This window comes from Natrix helvetica, assembly GCF_964273705.1.
Source record: "Natrix helvetica genome assembly, chromosome: 1".
Lineage (NCBI taxonomy): Eukaryota > Metazoa > Chordata > Lepidosauria > Squamata > Natricidae > Natrix > Natrix helvetica.
Window position 1 is genome coordinate 214,264,862 of NC_138548.1, and position 21,842 is coordinate 214,286,703.

The window sequence follows — 21,842 nt, forward strand, 5'->3', positions numbered from 1 at the left end:
AAAACAAATGGCAAATAAATGGCACAGTAGCAGAAATTTAGGGCTGGACAAATTGCCTCTGTAATTGGCTCAGCACCAATTACAACCTAACAGGAAATTAATTCCAAAATCGGAACCTTGTATTACAGTAATTGTATTAGAGTCCTCCTCATAGTAAACCCCATTCTCTCAAGAGGGTGGAATGTAGTTCTCCAGGGAGTATGAAAAAAAAAAAGCTGCTCTGACAGGTTTATATTCTCTCTCGGTAATATTTAATAGCCTTTGGAGGGCATTTGTTTTAGTTCTCCACTATAAAATGGCCAAAACGTTTTCTTTCCAACTCTGCCTTCCATCTCCATCGAGAGACAGAGTGTGTACGTTTTCCTGAGAGTACTTTTTCTTCAGAAGGACAAATAAAGTTGTACCCTAGACATTCGTGGCTAGGATCATTCTGCCTGCCTGCTGAGGAACTGCCTGTCTGTAAATTACGCTTTGTAGGATTCCCTTGGCTTGCTCACCTTTTTCCTCCCAAATCACTTGTTAAGCACTCTCACACCCTGGGATGCCACTGATGGCCAAATGGGAAGTTGTTAATTTGTGCTTTGGGAGCATGAAGTTCTCAGGCTGTTAATGTCCAGAGCTTCATAGATTTACGCTCTGTGCAATTGGCAGGGCAGTGAAATCTCCCAGCCGCCGTAGCATTTTATGAGACAAAGTTTCTTCTGAGGGTTTGAAATAGGCCAAGAGACAGAGGCCCCATTTTCATTTGGCAGAGAAAAGTAAGACTGATTCTGGCTACTCACTGTTCTCTCCTCCCACTCCCGTCCTTGAACTTTATAAAATAGCTGTGATTGTGCACGATGGAAAGGCATAGAATGCAAGCAGAAGTTTCTGAATTAACTACACATTTCTTTTCCTCTTGATTATTGTTGAATCTGGATTACACATGCACAAAGCTTCAACCTGGCATAATGAGTTTGCCCTTTTGTTTCTGTGGCCAATTCAGCATGCCAGTTGTAACATAAAAATAAACAATGGTGTGTGTGTGTGGGGGGTCACAATATCCAAAATATTGATTCTTCTGATACAAACATGTCTGTAATGGCAAGCCTGGAAAATGGGAAATCTCACGTCGGCTTCTAGAAGACCTCTGAATTTGCACACTACAGCGCTCGTTCCTATCCAATTTGGTAGGGATTCCACAATCCAGCTCCGTGATGGCGAACCTATGGCAGGTGTGCCGAAAGTGTCACAGCAGAGGCCTCTCTGCGGGCACGGCAGCCATTTCCCCAGCCCAGCTCCACTGCGCGCCTCCCGCCGGCCAGCTGGTCTTTGGGTCTCTGCCATGCATGCGCAGGGGGGCGGGTGCATGCGGGGGATACAAGTGCGCCTGCGTGGGGGGGTGCTTGAATTGCATTTTAGGGCCTTGAGTGGGCCTCCCGCACCCCGTTTTGGCTTCCAGGTTGGTGCAGGAGGCCTACATCCTGTTTTGGCCATGGAGGGCCTCCTTCACCAACCTGGAAGCCAAAACAGGGTACGTGGGCACCCCTTGAATCCCTCTGTACCCCGTTTTGGGCCTGGAAAGAGTTTCTTTCTAAGGATGTGTGTTGGAAGAAATGTCCATCTGGGTTCAGTTCCAAGTGAGGAGAAAGACACTGGAAACATGGACACTGCTTGGAAGGATGGTATTTGGTGAAGCAGAGCCACTAAGCATGTGTGATTCTGGGTAGCTGACCACATGGAGGAGAGAGAGAGAGTTATACCCTCTCTTGGGCCTTGCCTTTGAGCTTCCTGTTCCTGTGCAAGAATTTTATCCTATTGGTTGTCAGATCCCCAGGGAGCTATGCTGGGGACTTAGGTAACTTTGTAGGCTGTCTTTGTCCCAGGTTTGGTTGAATCGTGCTGGGTGATGCAATGAAGGGGCTTTGGGCAACTCCTATTATGGCTGAGGGCTAATCCTACCTTTGTTGGATCTTGGGTGAGGGTATTTGCTTATGAATTGACCTAGCCATCTCTTTATCTTTTAAGTGTTGACATCTGTTGTGGGCTATTAAGAGTGAGTCTGCTTCCTGCCTCAAAAAAACAACAACAAACAAACCCCACCATGTTTCTCCATTTCTCATCCAGGGAAATATAATATTCTGCCTTTTTAATATTTCCTAGAATATTTCATTCTTCTAGGAGAGGGATGGGTGCTAACTTTCTACAGATGGTTAATTTTAGATGAGCTGTGACCCTCTTTTTGTGCCTTACTAAATACTTTGCACAATCAGATTTTCTCGACAGCCTTCGATCCTTGTTTTGTCAGGCTGACTGTGCTGTTCCAAGGATTTTTTATTGAAGTCCTTATCTCTTCCGAGAGGGGGCTAAACCCATTCATGAATTTAAAGCTTAGTACAATTGTATATCAGATGAGTTATGTTTGCTAAATTGCCAGGATTCCTGGGTTTTCAATTCAGTGCAGGAATTGGCTATGGCTAATCTAGAAAAAAGAAGGTCTAGGGGTAACAGAATATAACATTTCTTTATTGGCCAAGTGTGATTGGACACATACAAGGGATTTGGCTCTGGTGCATAAGCTCTCAGTGTACATTACAAGTAACAAGTGAATAATAGCAGCATTCCAGTATTTGAGGGGCTGTCACAAAGAAGAAGGAATCAATTTATTTTCCAAAGCACCAGAGGGCAGGACAAGAAACACTGGATGAAAACTAATCAAGGAGAGAAGCAACCTAGAATTAAGGAGAAACTGCCTAGCAGTGAGAACAATTAACCAGTGGAACAGCTTGCCATCAGAAGTTGTGAGTGATTTGTCACTGGAGGTTTTAAAGAAGAGACTGGTCAACCACTTGTCTTAAATTGTATAGGGTCTCCTGCTTGAGCAGGGGGTTGGACTAGAAGACCTCCAAGGTCCCTTCCAGCTCTATTCTGATTGAGGTACTTTTCAGAGATCCGAGCCCGGTCTCTTAACCTGCGAAATGAGATCTTTAAGAATCCACATTTGGGGTTATTTTGGAGGGTAAGACTGAGGCATGACGTCTCCAGGCCCCACTTAGAACACGCTCTGAGTAATCAGCCGCAGAAGTGCCTTTGCTGAATAAATATTCTCCCGTTGAAGTGCGGCTCTTGAATTTTATTTTATCTTTTTTCCAGGACAGCAAGTGAGCACATGTTGGGAGGTGGCTGTCTGTCTTTAATCATAGCACCAAGCCTTTATAGGTTATTTACAGTAATGTTTTGTATCTTGAGTGAATGCTTTACTAATTATGGTAATAAAAAAGGCAATAAAAGGCACGTTCCCGGTGGAGGAATATATTTGGAGGCCTTCCCTGGTTCACTTAGAAGCAGAGCCGTGATAGGAATTGGCCACCCGCTCAGCGGTGGAAGAAATGAGTGAACTGCCATGGATCAAGGTGTGACGTGAGGAAGGGGGTGCTGTGATGGATTGGAAGGAAGGGAGGGGGGCAGAATTTGAACCCCTCCCTGAGTGGTGGTGCTTAAGGGAGAATGGGTTGGTTAAGATACAGCTAAGCAAGGAGGGAGGGGTTAGGGGGGTATTTGGCCTGGTCCTTGTGCACAAAGCAGGATGTAATCTTAAGCACGAGCTTTGGTGTTTTGTTTTTCATTTTCATTTTAAAAATATAGGCAGTCTTCACCCTAAGACTACAATTGGGACCAGCGTTTCCATTGCTAAGTAATGGGATTGTTAAGTGAGTTGCACACTTTTTTGCCACTGTAGGAAGTTAGCACCCACCCATCTCCTAGGAAAATGAGATATTTTAGGGGATATTAAAAGGGCAGAATATGTCCCCTGAAATGGAGGCAAAAACTCAGCCCCCCTACCTTTGTCAATGGGCCATTAAGGCCTGAGCCAGTCTACTCTGCATAACAAAGATTATCTACCTCCTTCAGGCAGAGCCATAGTAGGAATTGCCCCAAGCCCTTTCATTACATCATCACTTAGCAAGAGTCAACCAAGCCTGGGACTCAAAACACAACCTACAAAGTTACCCCTGCATGGCCCCACCGGAGTTTGTCAACCAATCAGAACACAAGCTCAAATTCAAAGCCCAACAAGAGGGCATAAAACCCAGGCCCTCTCAGCATCTCTGCCCTTTTTCTTTCGCCCAGGATCTTAAACCCTCTGGTCCCGTCCACCATTAAACCATCTTTCCAAGCAGTCTCCATGCTTCCAGTGTCTTTCTTCCCACATGGAACTGAACCCAGATGGACATTTCTTGCAACACCACAGTTGTTAAGCCTGCAGTTATTAGTGAATCACATGCTCATGAAGCAAATCTGGCTTCTCCCATTAAGCAAAGCTGGTTTGGGATTTCTATGGGGATGGTGCGATGGTCATAAGCACGAGGAACAGTTCTAAGTTACATTTTTCAGTACTGTTGTAACTCCGAATGATGTCTAAATGGTTGTAGGTCAACTGCCTGTACAGGTAGTGCTCAACTTACAACAGTTCATTTAGTGATGGTTCAAAGTTACAACGGCACTGAAAAAAGTGACTTATGACCGTTTTTCACATTTACAACCATTTCGGCATCCCCATGGTCACATGATCAAAATTCAGACACTTGGCAATTGACTCATATTTATGATGGTTGCAGTGTCCCAGAGTCAGGTGATCACCTTTTGCGCCCTTCTGACAAGCGAAGTCAAGGGTGAGCCAGATTGACTTAACAACCGTGTCACTAACTTAACCGATTCACTGGCCAGCTGTGGCAAGAAAAGTCACAAAATGGGGCAGAATTCACTTATGTCTCACGTAGCAACAGAAAATCTAGGCTCAGTTGTGGTTGTAAGTCAAGGATTAACTACCTGTAGTGGCATTGGGTCTTACACAGCTTTGCAAACACAGCTATTTGTAGGATAGCCAAGGCCCTCTAATGCTTGGAAAGTGTGCTAGTCCCTGAGAGGGCTTAGTGAGGACGTAAGCCCAATAAAGGCAACCAATAATTTTCCCTCAGGTAATTGCTGCCTGCATGACAAACAGAAATTCAACAGGAGAAGGCTCTCCTGCTATGCAGAAACCCGTCTCCTGTTGAATTTTTGGATGTTATATGGATGTCGAACTTCTGGAATTCTTGTAGGAAAAAAAATATTCAATTTTATAATTGACAATCTGCCTAGCTTTGGAATAAAAGCATTTTTATCACAGCAAAATAATCACTGCACATGTTGTTTGGCAATTCCTGGGTAGCCTGCATTGTTTTTGTGAATTTAGATTTTCCAATTAGGGCAAAGGGAATCTGGAACGTTCCATCATAGATTAAAATGTCTAAACCAAAATAATTTCCATAATTACATTATGATTTCCCCCCCTTTCATTTCAGCAAGCGGTGCTTCGTAAGACTGTAAGAAAAGCTGCATTATCACTACAAGTTGTAGAAAGACAATATTAGAATGGAGTATTAGAAATGCTTTCGGACATTTCAGCAAAAGGATCAGCCTGGTAAGAAAAAATAAATAAAAGTTCACCATAAAAACTGTATCAGAAGTCTGCCATGCTTTATTCATTTTCCTTAAGAATGTACAAATATTGTTCAGGCCAAGGTTTGCACCAGTCTCTGCTGCTGTGGTTAACACGTTTGTTAACTATCTTAGGATCATTCTCCTTCTGAGGAAGTTTAATCAAGCTTATGGTCCAAATGCAATATTTGCATTCAAATTATGCTGAAAAAAACGAGTTGTTGTTTTGTGTGCACAGACTTGGTTTTTCCAGACTCTTAGTATAAAGAATGTTTACATGTTTATTTTGAGAGATATTACAGCCAAAAGATGTATTAAGCTAGGACTTGGTTACTGTTGACATTTATACATGTATAAACCACTCCCTATTTAAGGTATGGATGTTGGAGAGCATCAAAAATAAACAGCAAAACTTAGAATGAGGTGTGGCTTAAGTTTAGTGAGAAAGTAGGTTTATTCATGAACAGGTCTTTTTCCTTTCTTCATACCAGATTTACCTTAGCATACATATATTGTCTATCTGTCTGTCTGTCTGATTGTCTATCGATCCATCCATCTATGCAAGGTCACAAGAGGAAGAGAGACTTGGCCAATAGAAACACCAAGAATCGGAGACAACTGAATGGATAACATTATCATCTATAATCCATCAGTCTGCCTGTCTGTTTGCCTATCTGTCTATTTATCTATCACGTTTCTGAACCACCCATCTCCCTCAAAGAGAGAGGGAAATTTATATACATACATACATACATACATACATACATCTCGGGAACTGATGCTTCTTTTCTTCTGTGCCAGGCGGAGCAGCTCCAATGAACTCCTGGGAGGTTCCCATGAACTTTCTGGAAGAAGGAGGACTGGCTGAACGGTTTCTTCACATTGAGCGAGAGCAGATAGTCCGCCTGAACTCTCTCAGCTTCCTTGATCCTGTCCAGTATGTTTATAATCCTTTGGATTATGCCTGGGAGCCTCACCAGGACTATGTACGTAAATATTGCCATTCCCGGAAAGAAGTGCTCTTCCTTGGGATGAATCCAGGGCCTTTTGGCATGGCTCAGACTGGGGTAAGCAAACAACCAAGGCTGAGGTTGGGAGGGTAAGAGTCACAAAAATAGAACTGAATCTGCATCAAAAGACAGATTAGGATTGGGCATGTATACCATATGCATTCAGCTCATACAGAATTCATCTAATGTACCCTAATATGTAAGCCACCTGCTTTCCTTAAAAAAGCTCCTTAAGAAGAAAAGTCCATTGCCTTCCAAGGTGTCTCTTTCATTGTCCAATTGCTTGTATGATAATATTGAAGTCTGTTCCCTCCCCTTGCAACTTCAATCGATTGATTCAAATTTTAACTCTGGAGCTACAGGAAATAAATTTGCTCCACTTTCTACAGGAAATACTTTTGAAAATGGCAATGGAAACCTTTAAAATTTCCTTCTTGAAGATACTAAAGGTAGTCAACTCTTCCAACTTTTCCTTAAGATCTTTTTACCTTTGTTTGTTTTCTCAATTTGTAATGTAAATGTAATGTACTCGTGTAAAGCACAGGTAGTTTATCTGAATGAGTAGTAGGAAGGGCCAGCAGGGAAGAAATAGAGGTTAAAAAAAAACCTTGCTAGTACCCTTCTTTACAGTGATCTTTTCTTCCTTGAAGTTGGGATAGATATCAGTTGTAGTCCAAATCTTGGGATCTGCCATTCTGTTTGAGTATTAGTCAAGTAAACTCAGATGAGAAAGAGTTCCATGCACAGGGGTGCTTTTTCAAAGGCAACTGGATTTTGTTCTTCTTTGAAGATGTTTTGCTTCTCATCCAAGAAGCTACTTCAGCTCTGACTGGATGGTGGGGAATGGAAAGATTTATACTCCTTGCAGACAGCTGGTTATTTGCATTCTTTTAAAGAGTCGTTGAGGCCACCTGGAGGTTTATCTGTGTCCTCAGGGTCACCTTAGTAGTACAAATGGGTGTGGAGCCTTCTTGGAACTGTTGAAAGGACATCTATCTCCAGCCTACAACACAGAACTTAGAACAGTTCCAAGAAGGTTCCACACCTATTTGCACTACTAAGGTGACCCTGAGGACACAGATAAACCTCCAGGCGACCTCAACGACACTCTAAAAGGATGCAAATGACCAGCTGTCTGCAAGGAGAATAAATCCTTCCATTCCCCACCATCCAGTCAGAGCTGAAGAAGCTTCTTGGGTGAGAAGCAAAACATCTTCAAAGAAAAACAATAAAGTCCAGTTTCCTCTTGAAAAAGCATCTTTGGGACAACTATGACCTGAATGACTAAGAATCTCCATAGATAATAGGCTAGTAGCTTTTGTAGTCCTTTTTGCCCGGCGATACTAGCAGGAGCAAGTGGATGAATGTGAATGGGTGTGAGAAGGTCAGGTAAGGCTCTACTTTTTCTTCACGGTAGTCTCAGCTCTACTTTCTTAATTCTCAGAGAAAATACTCCAAGTAGGTGTATATGTATTAACAATTTTTTTTCCCTCATATCTAATATATAAGATATTTTGCTATTTTTTTCTGCAGAAGGTCTGTACCTGACTGTATTTTTGGCTTGGTGGGTTTTTCTTGTCTCCCCAATTTTCTACATGTGACATTTATCTTGTGTGCAGTATCTGCATTCAGTGTCTCCTCCCACTGTAGTCAGGTTAACACCTAGACAGATAATTCAGTTTCTGCTTTGATGCTATTCCAGGAAAGGAAATGGGTAGGGAATTGATAATGTGGTGAAGTGCTTGCTGAGATTCTGTGATTTAAACATGAGAGGGTGTATGTGTAAATTGACTGATTATTCTCTGAATGACAGGGCGTAGAAACGATTGTCTGCAGCAATAGGAAGGGAAGAATAAAGAGCTTTGTGCTCTCTTTTTCATGGCTCGTGGAGGCATGTGCCACCCTTGCTCCGAGCTACAGGCTTCAATAGGGATTGGCTAGACAGGCGGCGATCCGGTGTGGGGCATCACCCTTTCTCTAAGGCAGGGGTGTCAAACTCAATTTCATTGAGGGCCGCATCAGGGCCGTGGTTGACCTCGGTGGAGTGGGTGTGGCCAACTGGGTGGGTGTAGCCAACTGGGTGGGGATGGCCAGCTTCACACCACTCTGGCATGTTTCCTCTTCCCACTGGGTAGACCGGGCAGACGCCACGCTGTCCCAGTTTTTCCTCTTTTCATTGGATAGTCCGGGTCAAAGCAATGGGGGCCGCTCCTTACATCCTAGTGCCAAAGAAATGGCTTCTGATCTTCTTTACAAATAAGTTATAAGTACAATTGTAAATTTACCCCTTATTCTATGGTTACAATGTAACTCTCTTCTTTTTATAATCAACCCTATCTAGTCATCAAAACCATAAGATCCTAAGATCATTTTTTTCTGTTTTAACCCCCATCAGGGGTTTTCAGTCAGCAATAAATATAGATACTGTCTTTTCTCTGAATGAAGAAGTCAATTTAGCCATCTCAACAAGTTTTGTCATTTTCACCAACCATTTCTCCATATGGGTAATGCCAGATCATTCCATCTCTGTGCATGTAATAATTGCCCTGCAGTCATCATACACAAAAATAAACTTCCATAATTTTTTTTCTATCTACCCCAAACGAAAAACCTCTGGTTTCAATTTTGTATTCATGTTTTAAATGCTCTGAATCAGAGAGTGTATTTGAATCTAAGTTTTTCCAATTATTTTTATACCTCCACCAAATATGATATAATGTCCCTGCTTGATGTTGACATTTCCAATAGAAATTTGAAGTGCCTTTATTCATTCTAGACAAATTCTCTTGTGACATTATACTAGTGGTATATCATTTTATAAAAAAATCTCTTTAAGATTATAGAAGTGTACACTTCAGTCCTTTCAACCATATGTTTTCCTATTGTTACATCTATATACTAAATGTAAATGTTGATTTTAGTCCATTTTTTCTACTTTTCTATTTCAAATTTCATTGAAATACATTTAACAATTACATGTTCATCATTTGTACATAAGCCTATTTCAAATTCAGTGTTACAATGTTCAAAACTATAAACTTTTTTGTCCACTTTAAAGTTTTCTAATAACTGTAGATAAGAAAACCATTAGCAACTATATCCCTCTGCCACCAATTCTTCTCCTGATTTTATTTTATACCCCCCTTGACAAAATTCTGGTAACTCACAGTAAGTTAGCCATTTATGTTGGCCTATTATTTTTCATCTATAAAATGTGTCTTGTGCTGAGAGCCACAAAAAATGTTTTTCCTGAAGTTTGTATCTATCCCATATTCTCCATATGTAGCATATATCTAACATAAAGATTTTTAACATCCACATTAACCTTGACTTTGTCGTACGACAAGTATCCATGCCACTCGAATCTCAGGTCATGTCCTTCTATTTCTCAGTAGCACCCACTCTTTCATCCAAACCAAATAGCAAGCTGCAAGATACAGTTTCAAGTCAAGTGGACCCAATCTTCCTTTTTCCTTTACATCTTCTATCACCTTATATTTAACTTGTGGGTTTTTTGCCCTGCTACACATGTTTAGATAGATCCTTCTGCCACTGTTTAAATGGTGCATCGGTTTTCAAAACATATATTTTCTGAAACAAGAATGCCATTCTAGGCAAGACATTCATTTTTATCAGAGAAATTCTCCTCAGCAATAACAAATTTAGTTTTTGAGGATCTTAATGTTAAATGATCTTAACACTTCTTTTTAAACTTCCTTCCATAACATAGTTGTTTTCAAACAACACAGTTCAATTTGTTATAGCGGTACCCAGATATTTTAATACAATACAATAGCAGAGTTGGAAGGCACCTTAGGGGTCTTCTAGTCCAACCCCCTGCCTAGGCAGGAAACCTTATACCGTTCCAGACAAATGGTTATCCAACATCTTCTTAAAGACGTCCAGTGTTGGGGCATTCACAACTTCTGGAGGCAAGCTGTTCCACTGATTAATTGTTCTAACTGTCAGGAAATTTCTCCTCAGTTCTAAGTTGCTTCTCTCCTTGATTAGTTTCCACCCATTGCTTCTTGTTCTACTCTCAGGAACCTTGGAGAATAGTTTGACTCCTTCTTCTTTGTGGCAACCCCTGAGATATTGGAACACTGCTATGTCTCCCCTAGTCCTTCTTTCTCTTAAGCTAAACATACCCAGTTCCTGCAACCGTTCTTCATGTTTTAGTCTCCAGTCCCCATATCATCTTTGTTGCTCTTCTCTGCACTCTTTTTAGAGTCTCCACATCTTTTCTACATTGTGGCGACCAAAACTGAATGCAGTATTCCAAGTGTGGCCTTACCAAGGCACTATAAAGTGGTATTAACAATTCACGTGATCTTGATTCTATCTCTCTGTTTATGTAGCCTAGAACTGTGTTGGCTTTTTTGGCAGCTGCTGCACACTGCTGGCTCTTATTTAAATGGTTGTCCACTAGGACTCCAAGATCCCTCTCACAGTTACTACTATTGGGCAAGGTATCACCTATACTGTACCTGTGCATTCCGTTTTTGTTGCCTAAATGTAGAACCTTACTCTTTTCACCATTGAATTTCATTTTATTAGATAGTGCCCAATGTTCAAGTTCGTCAAGATCCCTCTGTATCTTAATCCTGTCTTCTGGAGTTGGCTAGTCCTGCAAATTTGATGAGTTCCCCATTTATTCCCTCATCCAAATCATTGATGAAGATGTTGAAGAGTACTGGGCCTAAAACAGAGCCTTGGGGTACTCCACTGCATACTTCCCTCCATGTAGATGCAGTTCCATTGAGGATTACATGTTGAGTCCGGTTGGTCAGCCAGTTACGAATCCATCTGGTGGTGATGCTGTCTAACCCACATTCTTCTACTTTATCTAGTAGTAGGTTATGGTCTACCTTATGCCTTACTAAAGTCCAAGGAAACTATATCAATGGCATTCCTCTGGTCCACTAATTTTGACACTTTTTACTTTGCTCTCAATCATAAAATCTGTTTTATTCATCAGTTCTGTTTGATTTTCCATTTTCTTATTTTTGTTAAACATGTTTGTCTTATAATCTTGAAACCTGCTAATGCATCCAATTATTTGAATTTGCCCATTAATGTTTTAATTCCCTTTAAAGGGTCTTCCAAAACACACGCCAAATCAGCTGCAAGAGTCAACTTATAGGTTTTTTTTTTAATCTTTACTTCCACAATCCTCTCATCTTATTTTATAACTCTGTTCAGCATTTCAAGAACCAAAATAAAGGAGAGAGGAGACATGGTCCTGTCATGCTTATTTTTTATGATTTGTGTTTTCCGTATAGTGTAAATTGATTTTACCCATTTTATAAAATTCGCTCCAAAATTCATCCCTTGCAAATTTTGAACAAGAAAGCCCAATCCAGATTGTTAAAGGCCTTCCTTCTCTGCATCTAAGAAGATCAACTTAGCTTGCTTTTTTATTGTTACTCCAAATATTCCAAAATGTCCAACATATTTCTAAGATTGTCCTTTAACTATCTTATTAGGTAAGGAGCCACATTGATCCTCAGGCATAAATTCTTGCAAAATTATTTTCCGTTTATCAACTAGAACTGCAACTTGCAGTCATTATTCAATAACAATAGTCTATCATTTCTTGTTAAAAACAGATCTTAGCCCTCTTTAAGTATTAGTGCTATACTGGCATCTTTCCAACTCTCTGTGTCATTATCTTTTATAAAGGTTGTTAAAGTTCATCCTCAAAACATTTATAATAAGAGCTTGATAAAGAATCTGGTCCTGCCACCTAACTTGGTTTAATCTTTCTTATAGCTTCAGAAGCTTACCTTATAGTGTAGTTATAGATTCATCCACGATCTGTCTGTATTCTTCTGTAACCCTCAGTAAACTTCGTTTCTTTAGATATTCATCTATTTTTTTTCCCAGAGAGATATTATTTCTTTTATACAAGTTGAAATAATATTGATGAAATATTTTGTATAGCATTTACCTAGTAGTGGGATTCAAAATTTTTTACTACCGGTTCTGTGGGTGCGACTTGGTGAGCGTGGCTTGGTGAGCGTGGCTTGGTGGGCGTGGCGGGGGAAGGATACTGCAAAATCCCCATTTCCTCTTGATCAGCTGGGACTCGGGAGGCAGAGTGTCAAGCATAGGAACTCCCGTTCCTATGGCAGCCAATAGCAAGCAAGCGTAGCAAGCAAAACAGAGGGACTTCCGGTTCCGGCGGCTACGGCGACGGGCAAGTCTTTGCCCGCTCCCGCTCTCCCGGTGGGCTTCCCCTGCTTCTGGGGGGGCACAGGACGCCCCGGGGAGGCGTCCTGCCGAGGGAGCGGCTCGTGGAGGGCCCTGGCATCGGCGGCGGCTGGTGGGGGCTTCTCCGCTTTGCTCTAGGCACCGGGGAGCAGTTTCGGAGGGCGCGCATGCGTCTCGCCCCATGCCGATCGGGCAGCGTGAATTTGAAGGAAGCAGCGGCGATGTGATGAGGTGCTTCCTTTCTCCATTCCTTTTATGTTGAATTGATGGACTTTTCAGCAAGATTATAAGTTAAACTTTCGGAGCTTTGCTGGAGGTGCGGTTAGAGGGGGGGGATTTTACCCCCCCTTGGACAAGCGGCTTGAAAAAATTCTGCTTTTCCCCCTAGGAGGATGGAGGAGGGGGGAGAGCCAACTACTGATGCCTCACCCCTATAAAAGTGATTTTCACTGGACTTAGTGTTATAACTTGTTGATGACCTGAGAACTTTGTGAACTTTTGAAACTTTATTATGCCTCTGAGCCCAAAGTTGGCAGGGCAAGATGGCACACTTCCGTTGTCTTTATGAACTGTGAAACCTGACTCCACCTTTAAAACTCAGGCTTCCGGTCTTTGTCTCCGTACTACCCAGAGGAATCTCTTGTGGATTGCTATTTCCTGAATCTACTGGAGAGGAAACCTTTTCTTAATGCCAGATTGACTAAAGAAACTCTCACTTGTTTGGATTTTCTGCTCCCTGGACTCATCTGCCTGCTCTGCTTCTCCAGCTGTCCAGTCTCTACACTGACTGACTTCTCTGTCTTATAAACTATGTCTCCAAAAAGACACCACCTGGAAAACCTGGCTTTGCTACTTCTGCACCGACATCTGCAACATCCAGCCCTGCCACACAGTCAAAGATTACAGAAATGATGCAACCTAAGAGCACAGAGGTGGACTTGCTGCAAATGCTCCAACAACTCATACAGGGCCAGGAAGAAATTAAGAAACAACTAAAGGAAATGAAGGAAGAAATTAAAGAGAATCAAGTCCAAATTTATAAGAACTCGCAGAGACTGGACCTGGTGGAGGGTGGGGTGGCGGAGGCGAGGGGGGGGTGGAAGTTTTACAGAAGAGTAACAAAGAACTTGATATTCAACAAATGAAAACAGAGTTTGAGAGAATGTCCTTTTATCTTAGATTGCAAGCAAAACAGAGGCTGACACAGAGTAGAGATGGGGCCAGGACCAGTCAGAGGTGGTATTTACCAGTTCCCCGAACTACTCAAAATTTCTGCTACTGGTTCTCCAGAACTGATCAGAACCTGCTGAATACCACCGCTGGCATTTACTATATATTAATGGAATATCCATTAATAGGGTATCTCTCTCTTGTAATTTCAATATTTCCTTTCCTTTCTTTGCTTTCCCTGCTTTGTTTGCAAACTCAACATTTTTTTCCTTTACACAATTCCTTTTTAATTTCCATTTCTCTTACAGTACTTTTATCCTTTCTTGCCTGTTAACTTCTTTGTATCTTTTTTCTTTCTTTTCTATTTTCTTTTCTTTCTTTTCTTTTCTTGCACTTTTAGCTTTCTTTTCAATTGTTTTTTTCTTCTTCTTCCTTTATATTCGTTTTGTCTTCATTTAAATATATATATTAAATATATATTAAATCTGAAAGACGTCTTTCTGAAAGACGGCAGCTCCGTTCCCATTTTAAGCCCAAGCCCGAAGATGGCAGGTGAGATCTTGCCGAAACGTTGCAAAGACAATCTCAATCTTACACGGGAAAAGACCCGAATACAACAAAACCAGCATATATATATAACCTTGGCTTTGCTATTTTTTTCCATAACCCTCTCATTTTTAAAATGAGACAGATATGTATCTTTGCTAGTGGTAAAGATCTTTTCCAGCCAAACATTTTCTTAAATGCAAATTCCCCAGATCAAGTAACACCTGAATTTCAAATCAGTTCAAATCCTTTATTACAGGTCAATGATCCAGGCTAAATAAAACTTACTAAATAAAATGTACAAATTAGAGCTACAAGGTCGAACAAAAAAAGGCTACACAGTAAAGGATTTTACACGTGTATTTTTGCTATTTTGCTGCCAGAAATATATGAGTTTTACCAGCTAAGAAAATGAATTGTGCAACAGCAAGAGTCACTTTAAGGTCCTTGCTTGCTAGTAAGATTGCATCTGAAATTCTTTCGCCTGTTCCAGAAATGGAATTTTAAGAGGTGTTAGGATCTCTTTGCGTATTTCTCAATTGAAATTACAATATAATAGAGTTCACCTTTCAAATCAAGCCATTATTACAATGGCCAAGCCTTCCCACACATGGAATTTTTAATATCTGATTTTGTGATTATAATTTCCCAGAGGTGCTGTGAACTTGCGTTAGTTCTTCTGTTATCAGAACTTTTGACTGTGGTGTTTAGCTTATCGTATATTCCTTAAGGGCTCATAGTTCAACACCATAAAACCCTGAATGTGTGCATTCAGTTTGAAGACAAGTACACACTCAGTGTATGCAGATAAGGGTATTTTGTATCACGGGGGACTGACCAATCCATCAATTTAGATTTCTTTCAGCTATAGATTTATTTTTCCAAACATTCATTTGTCTTGTGCTAATTCTATATCAGCTTGTAACCTTGACTTTTAAGAAGTCCTCTCCAAATTCCTTATGTGGTTTTAGGATTATTTACTGATGCGTATATTTTCAGATGAATGTTTTTTCCCCATAGAATAATATTGAAAAAATAATTTGCAATAATACCTTATTTTTATGCACTGCATTGTTTCTGCATGATTTACCTTTTTATTGGTAGAGAAATAAAATTCAGAGAAGAGCTGATATTTCCAGATAACATTACAAAGTTTGCTTAGTTAAAAAAAATACTTTAGATGAATTTACAATAAGATGTGAACCAAATAAATTTGTTTCCCATATATAGAACTCGTTAGTTCTGGATTCCCACCTTGACACTCCTTCACGCCAACGTATCTAACAGAATTCTTGTCCCAAAAATATTTAAAAGGTTACCCCCCCCCCCTTTCCTTTAAAAGTGTCCTTTTGGAGACTGTCTTAAAAAATCCCTGTAGTTTTTTTTGTCAAAGTTTTTCAGAAGTGGTTTGCCTTTGCCTCTTTCCTAGGACTCAAAAAAAGTGAGCAGCCCCAGGTTACTCAGCTGGCTTTGCACCTAAGCCAGCACTAGAATTCACCCTCTCCCAGTTTCTAACCTCATAATTTAACCTCACTACACCAGACTGGCCGCCTAGATTAAAGGCTACCTTCATTTTAATTTTAAAAAGTAAAAGAATTTAGCATTCTGTAAGAGAAAACACAATCCAGAATGATTTCTACGAATGCCCATGGTTTTCACATAGACTCACTGCTGGCTGGATTGTTTTAAATGTGCATTGCCTTTGCACAAAGACTGGGAGTAAGTGAGGAGTTCGTAGAAAAAGTCTGTCAAGAAGGTAAGTTGGAGAAAGAGTAGCAGTGAACTACTCCACCCGTTTGCCATTTGGCAAATCAGATGCCATAGCAGTTGTTTTATGAATGAAAAAGTCCTCACAGGAGATATTTTATTTGATTGTATGACTGTATTTTTCAGAGTATAAGACGTACCCCCCCCCCCCGCAAAAAAGGGTGAAAATTTGGGTGCGTCTTATACACTGAATGTAGCCCCACCCACCCACTGGCCCCAACCCTTTGGCCCCTGCCTCCCAGCAAAATACCTCTTTGCAGCAAACAGGGAAAATGGGGCTTGCGGAGGTTGCAATATAGCAATCCCTGCAGCCTGAAACAGCTAATAATTGGGAGGCTGGTGCTTAAACTGAAAGTGAAACTTGCTGTTTGCTCCAAGAGGCAAATTGCTGGGGGGCAGAGGCAGATTTTTTTTTGGGTGCTAATCAGGCTGTTTGCTGTTTGCTGAAAGGAAGTAAGTCAATAATTAAAAATGCCTATAGAATGTTCAAATTATTAGACTTATTTTTAAAGGCTACTTTATTATTGTTCTAGACAGCTTAAAATGAAGAAGCTTTTTAAAATAAATGCTTGATCTGAAGAGGCCCAGTGCTACTGTATCTTCTTTTAAATAGCAAAGAATAACTATATTTCCAGAAAGCACATCAATTTTAACAGCATCTGTACAAATATAGTCTGAAATGTAACACTACAAACAGTGTATATTGTCTATACTGTTTGCTGTTTGTTGCAAGGAGGCAAATTGCTGGGAGGCAAAAGCAGATCCCCCCACCTCCCTGTTTTCCTCCCCAAAAGTTAGGTGCGTCTTATACTTAGGAACATTTTGTACTCTGAAAAATACAGTAAAATCTGAAATGAGTTCCACTGGCCCCCAAAGGTTTGGACCCTTTGGGGTTGAACTGCAGGTCCAACACTGCAGGCTGATTGGCTGCTGTTTCCAGGGGCTCAGACACAGAAGATTCCCAGCCTTGCTTGTAGCTGCCAATGATAAAACCTTAAGGCCTTCCTTAGAATTCCCACATTGTTTAGGGGAAGTCATGACAGATAAATTGGTATGAGTCCAATATAAATGCTGGAGCATAGATATTCCTTGGCTAGCATCCTAGTACATGTCATCTTTAATTATATGTGAGAAGGTTATGGAGACGAGGAGTCTTGTGTTACAGGAACCTTTGGAGGCTCTGTGCGTTGTAGGCATAGAAACATGCAATGTCTCCTTTCCATAGGCTCCTATTTTGGTTTTAATGATCATTTAGAAAAGTATACGGCTCACTTTCAACAACAGCACGTTCTCCATGCAGTCTGCAAAACCTAAAATATAAGAACAGAAATAGTTCTTGCTGCGAAGGAGCCAATCAAACCTCACAGCAACAGAGGAAATTTAAGCCAAAGGGGAACAAGATTGTAAAGGCCTAGGAGAACTCTGGCTAATGCTGAAAGGTTAATGGTAGACATTAAATGGGGCTTCCTGGAAGAGGACTTTGAAAGGTGGGGCACTCCACTGAAAAATGGCTGCTCTTCCAGTCCCCACCAGGCTCCCTGTGGATGATGGGGGCCCTGAGAGAAGAGCTTCAGTGAAACCATTATCCCTGGATCAAAGTCGGAGGGAGCAGAAACATTAATGTACAACCACATCAATAACACATTAAGCCTATTGTCTCCATGCTAATTGAGACCTAGGAGCTTCTCCTGAGACATAATAATAGTTCGGGGCTCAAAGAGGTAGAACCATTTGCTAATGCTTCAGAGAGGCACGGAGAGGGAATTCTCCCAACTTTGCCTAGGATTCCTGTCTTTCTATTATTTATTATTTCATTATAAACTTTTTTTTTTTAAAAAAATGAATGTTGGGTAGTTTGTTGCATCAAAGCACAACAAAACGCAAGTGAAAAAAAAAGCACCACTCTGCTATAGAACTGAGATCCTTGGTGGGTATATCTGTCCTTTTGCAACGTAGGACATGCCCTCCCCAAGTTGGATGCATAAGAGTTTCCCAAAAAGGCTTCCTGGTTTGGTTTAGCAAGCACCACTCTGGAGCCTTAATTAGCTCTGTGGAATCTGAGTTGCTCAACCGAACAGAGCCGCTCGCCAGACCTTAGCAATTTCATCAGTTCCAACAAACCTCTACAGCTGCTGTTTTTCAAACTGCTCAAGAATGGGATAGGGGAGTCCACTAGACATTGCCCACTTTTCTATTGGTCCTGGGCCATCCTTGCAGACCCAAACTGAGAAATATAAACGCAAGACAATATGCTGATGTTCACAGGATGCAGAGGTCTTTTGGTTTAGATAGGAAGGTGCCAACTAAAGTTGTTGTTAGTTGCAAAGTCGTGTCTAACCCATCGTGACTCCATGGACAATGTTCCTCCAGGCCTTCCTGTCCTCTACCATCCCCCGGAGTCCATTTAAGCTCACACCTACTGCTTCGGTGACTCCATTCAGCCACCTCATTCTCTGTCATCCCCTTCTTCTTTCGCCCTTAGTCTTTCCTAGGATTAGACTCTTCTCCAGTGAGTCCTTTCTTCTCTTTAGGTGGCCAAAGGACTTGAGTTTCATCTTTAGGATCTGGCCTTCTGAAGCCTTACCCAAACTAGTGGAACTACAAGTGTGTTAGGACAGCAGCTGTTGGAATACCCACACATAAAATGTCTTCGAGATGTTTAAATAGAAAACAGCACCCAAAAGCGTAAAGAAATAAAGAAAAATCGAACATTGTGTGCGATGTTGAGAAACGATAGTCACACCTGTTTAGCATGTTAGCTGAGCTATTGTATTTATTAAGCTGTTTTTGAAGCGTGGGATAGGTAAAATGCATTCCTCAGTAGTCCTCTGTCTTGGAGCTTCAGTCCTCTTTCCCCATCTTCCTTCCTTCCTTCCTTCCTTCCTTCCTTCCTTCCTTCCTTCCTTCCTTCCTTCCCTCCCTCCCTCCCTCCCTCCCTCTTTCTTTCTTTCTTTCTTTCTTTCTTTCTTTCTTTCTTTCTTTCTTTCTTTTTCTTTCACTCATTCACATTTTCCTATTTTTAATGGGTTCAAAGCAACCCATAGGGAATTTCAGGCCATCTCTCTTGTTTACTGGCCTGCATTGATACTTGTTTAATTTCAGCATGGTTGTGGCACTGCATTCTTTCTTGGCATGTGAGTTGCCCGCACTATTTTTAAGAGGATGATTTTTTCCTAAAATTTGGAGTTAAATGTCCACTGCCGATGCCTCGAAGCAAATGCAGACCTCCACTTCATGCCCACACTAAGAAACCTTTCTCATAACAGCACCTATTTCTCCTTCCAGGTGCCCTTTGGAGCAGTGCAGCTTGTTCGAGACTGGCTGCAGATAACCGGACAGGTGTTTCGGCCAGCATGCGAACACCCAAAGAGGCCCATCCGTGGCTTGGAGTGCCCCCATACGGAGGTGAGCGGAGCCCGTTTCTGGGGCTTCTTCCGCTCGGTGTGCACCGAGCCTGAAAAGTTCTTCCGACGTTGCTTTGTACACAACCATTGCCCGCTGCTCTTTGTCAGTCAAAGTGGGCGCAACCTGACACCGGCTGACCTGCCAGCTGCTCAGCGTGAACAGCTTCTTCAGATCTGTGATGATGCCCTGTGTGAAGCTGTGAAATTATTGGGTGTCGCGACAGTCATTGGGGTCGGACGCTTTGCTGAACAGCGTGCCCACAAGGCTCTGTCAGCCGCTGGTATCCCAGTACGGGTAGAGGGGATAATGCACCCGTCCCCTCGCAATCCCAAAGCTAACAAAGGCTGGGATGCCATCATCCGAGCAAAACTGGAAGAACTAGGCTTGATGGCTCTCATCGCGGACTAACCTGAGCGTTCCATGTTGAAGAAAGCAAAGAGTTTTTGCTTTGGTTCTCACGACTTCTGGATAACGTCGGAAGCATTAATTCTTCTACTGGACTTATTAGAAGAATCGCCTAGCCTTAGGTCTACATACACTTTTACTTTCACTACTCTTATTTACCCTCCTGAGGTTAATCCATCATTTAGAGATTGTCCAGATTTTTTTTTATAAAGGACAAGGCCAGAATATATTGTCCTTGGTGCTAACACTTATTTCGGTGGCTTTAGTCAGTTGGCTACCAGTGTCTTGATATACTTCACAGTAGGTATTCATGTTGCAGTTTTGTGCAACAATATTCCAATTGAGATTTTGCTTTAACCTTTGCCCTTTGGGGGTGATGTGGCTCCCTAACACTACTTATGTTGATGGGCTACCAATTGAGTTAGCCCAGTATTGTCTACTCCCATCTATAGCCCTTTAAAGCCTAGATAGGTTTAGTTTTTTATACGTAGAGCGGGTGCTGTGACCCAGAGCCAAAATTGTGAATCAAGAGGGAGATGGGGGAACTGCCTCCTCGTAATTACTCTTAATGCTGCTATAATTCACATTTGCATATCAGAAGCTGGGTTCTAGAACACTAGAAAAGTTATAAGTAGAAGTAGGAGGAATGAGGTTTGTGGTTCTGTATGTTTCCCCGCATTACTGTACTCTTTGAGACGAGCAGTTCACATCTCGTTGCTTTCTACTTTTTGATCAATAGATTTTGGGGAAAAGAACAAAGAAGGGGAAAGGGTAGGGGAAGATGCTCCCCTCTTCAGTTCTTAGTTTTGTTTTGTTTTTAATTAAAAATTGTAGTTAGCTACTCTTGGCCAACTGCTGAGTAAGAAGCAGCAGCAGCATTTCCGAAAATACCTGTTCAGGAATTTGAAGGAAAAATGCAGGTGTATTCCACGTAGACCAGATTATCCTGCAGTCTTCTCAACTGCCTGTTACATCCTGGAAAAAAAAAACCCAAATTTGTAGAAACACTCCTTTATTGGTGCTGTAGTAAGCAAGCTTGGATTAAACACTGTCTGAATGTGGGGGTTTTGGTGCTGCCCAAATTTGGTTGTTTTCTTGCAGATGTTTCATTGCCTAATTACCCTACTTTGGTAACATGATTGGCACACTGGCGATGTTACCTAGTTGGGTAATTGGGTAATGAAATGTTTGCAAAAAAAACAACCAAGCTCAGAAAGTACCAAGGATGCCACAGTTCAGCCTTGAGTTACAAATATTACCTTCTATTGATAGTGCCTCAATGTGGCTACTGTGCTTTTGGGGTGTAGCCCAATCACTGAAGTCCAACAAAATGGATGTGTTGAGCATGGGGGGTGGGGTGGGGGAATTTGGTCATCACAGAGCTGAACCTGGTTCAGGAGCAATCCACCTCTGCCACTTGGCCTACATTTCTAGTGCTATCCTATGTAAGTTATACATTCCCTTGTATCAAGCTTGACTTCCGGTTTTCTTTGTAATAATGCAGAAGTGATTTGTCTTCGTTTTCTTCCAGGATTAAAAAAAAATAAATCCTAGTCATACATCCTTTGATTTTCATGTCGTCTCTTAGCCAGCTACCGTATTTTTTGGAGTATAAGACGCACTGGAGTATAAGATGCACCAAGATTTTGAAGGGGTAAATAAATAAATAAATAAATAAAAAATTTGCACTGCAGGCCTCCCAAACCCTCTGCACGCCTCATTTTTTCTGAAAAATGGGGCATGCAGAGAGTTTGAGAGGCCTGCAAAGTGTTCTTGGGGACTGAGGGGAGGGGGCAAAAACGACCAATTTTTCGTGAAAATGGGCCCGTTTTGTTTTTGCCCAAAACAGGGCATGCCTAGCCTTTA

General features: G+C 41.5%; 1 protein-coding gene across 3 annotated transcripts in view; it reads left to right on the top strand.

Moving 5' to 3' along the window:
- The window catches only part of SMUG1 (single-strand-selective monofunctional uracil-DNA glycosylase 1), a 30,416-nt gene extending 8,876 nt beyond the window's left edge, over positions 1-21,540 (top strand). The window contains exons 1-4 of one of the 3 annotated variants that reach the window (XM_081939166.1): positions 3,290-3,392; positions 5,325-5,443; positions 6,262-6,527; positions 19,452-21,540. In XM_081939166.1, the coding sequence (XP_081795292.1) occupies positions 6,276-6,527; positions 19,452-19,979 (780 nt within the window). In that variant the 5' untranslated portion in view covers positions 3,290-3,392; positions 5,325-5,443; positions 6,262-6,275 and the 3' untranslated portion in view covers positions 19,980-21,540. Of the gene's footprint in view, positions 1-3,289; positions 3,393-5,324; positions 5,444-6,261; positions 6,528-19,451 lie in introns of those variants that run through there. The other 2 variants (XM_081939165.1, XM_081939167.1) reach the window with 2 other exon arrangements.
- Positions 21,541-21,842: the final 302 nt, after the last annotated feature.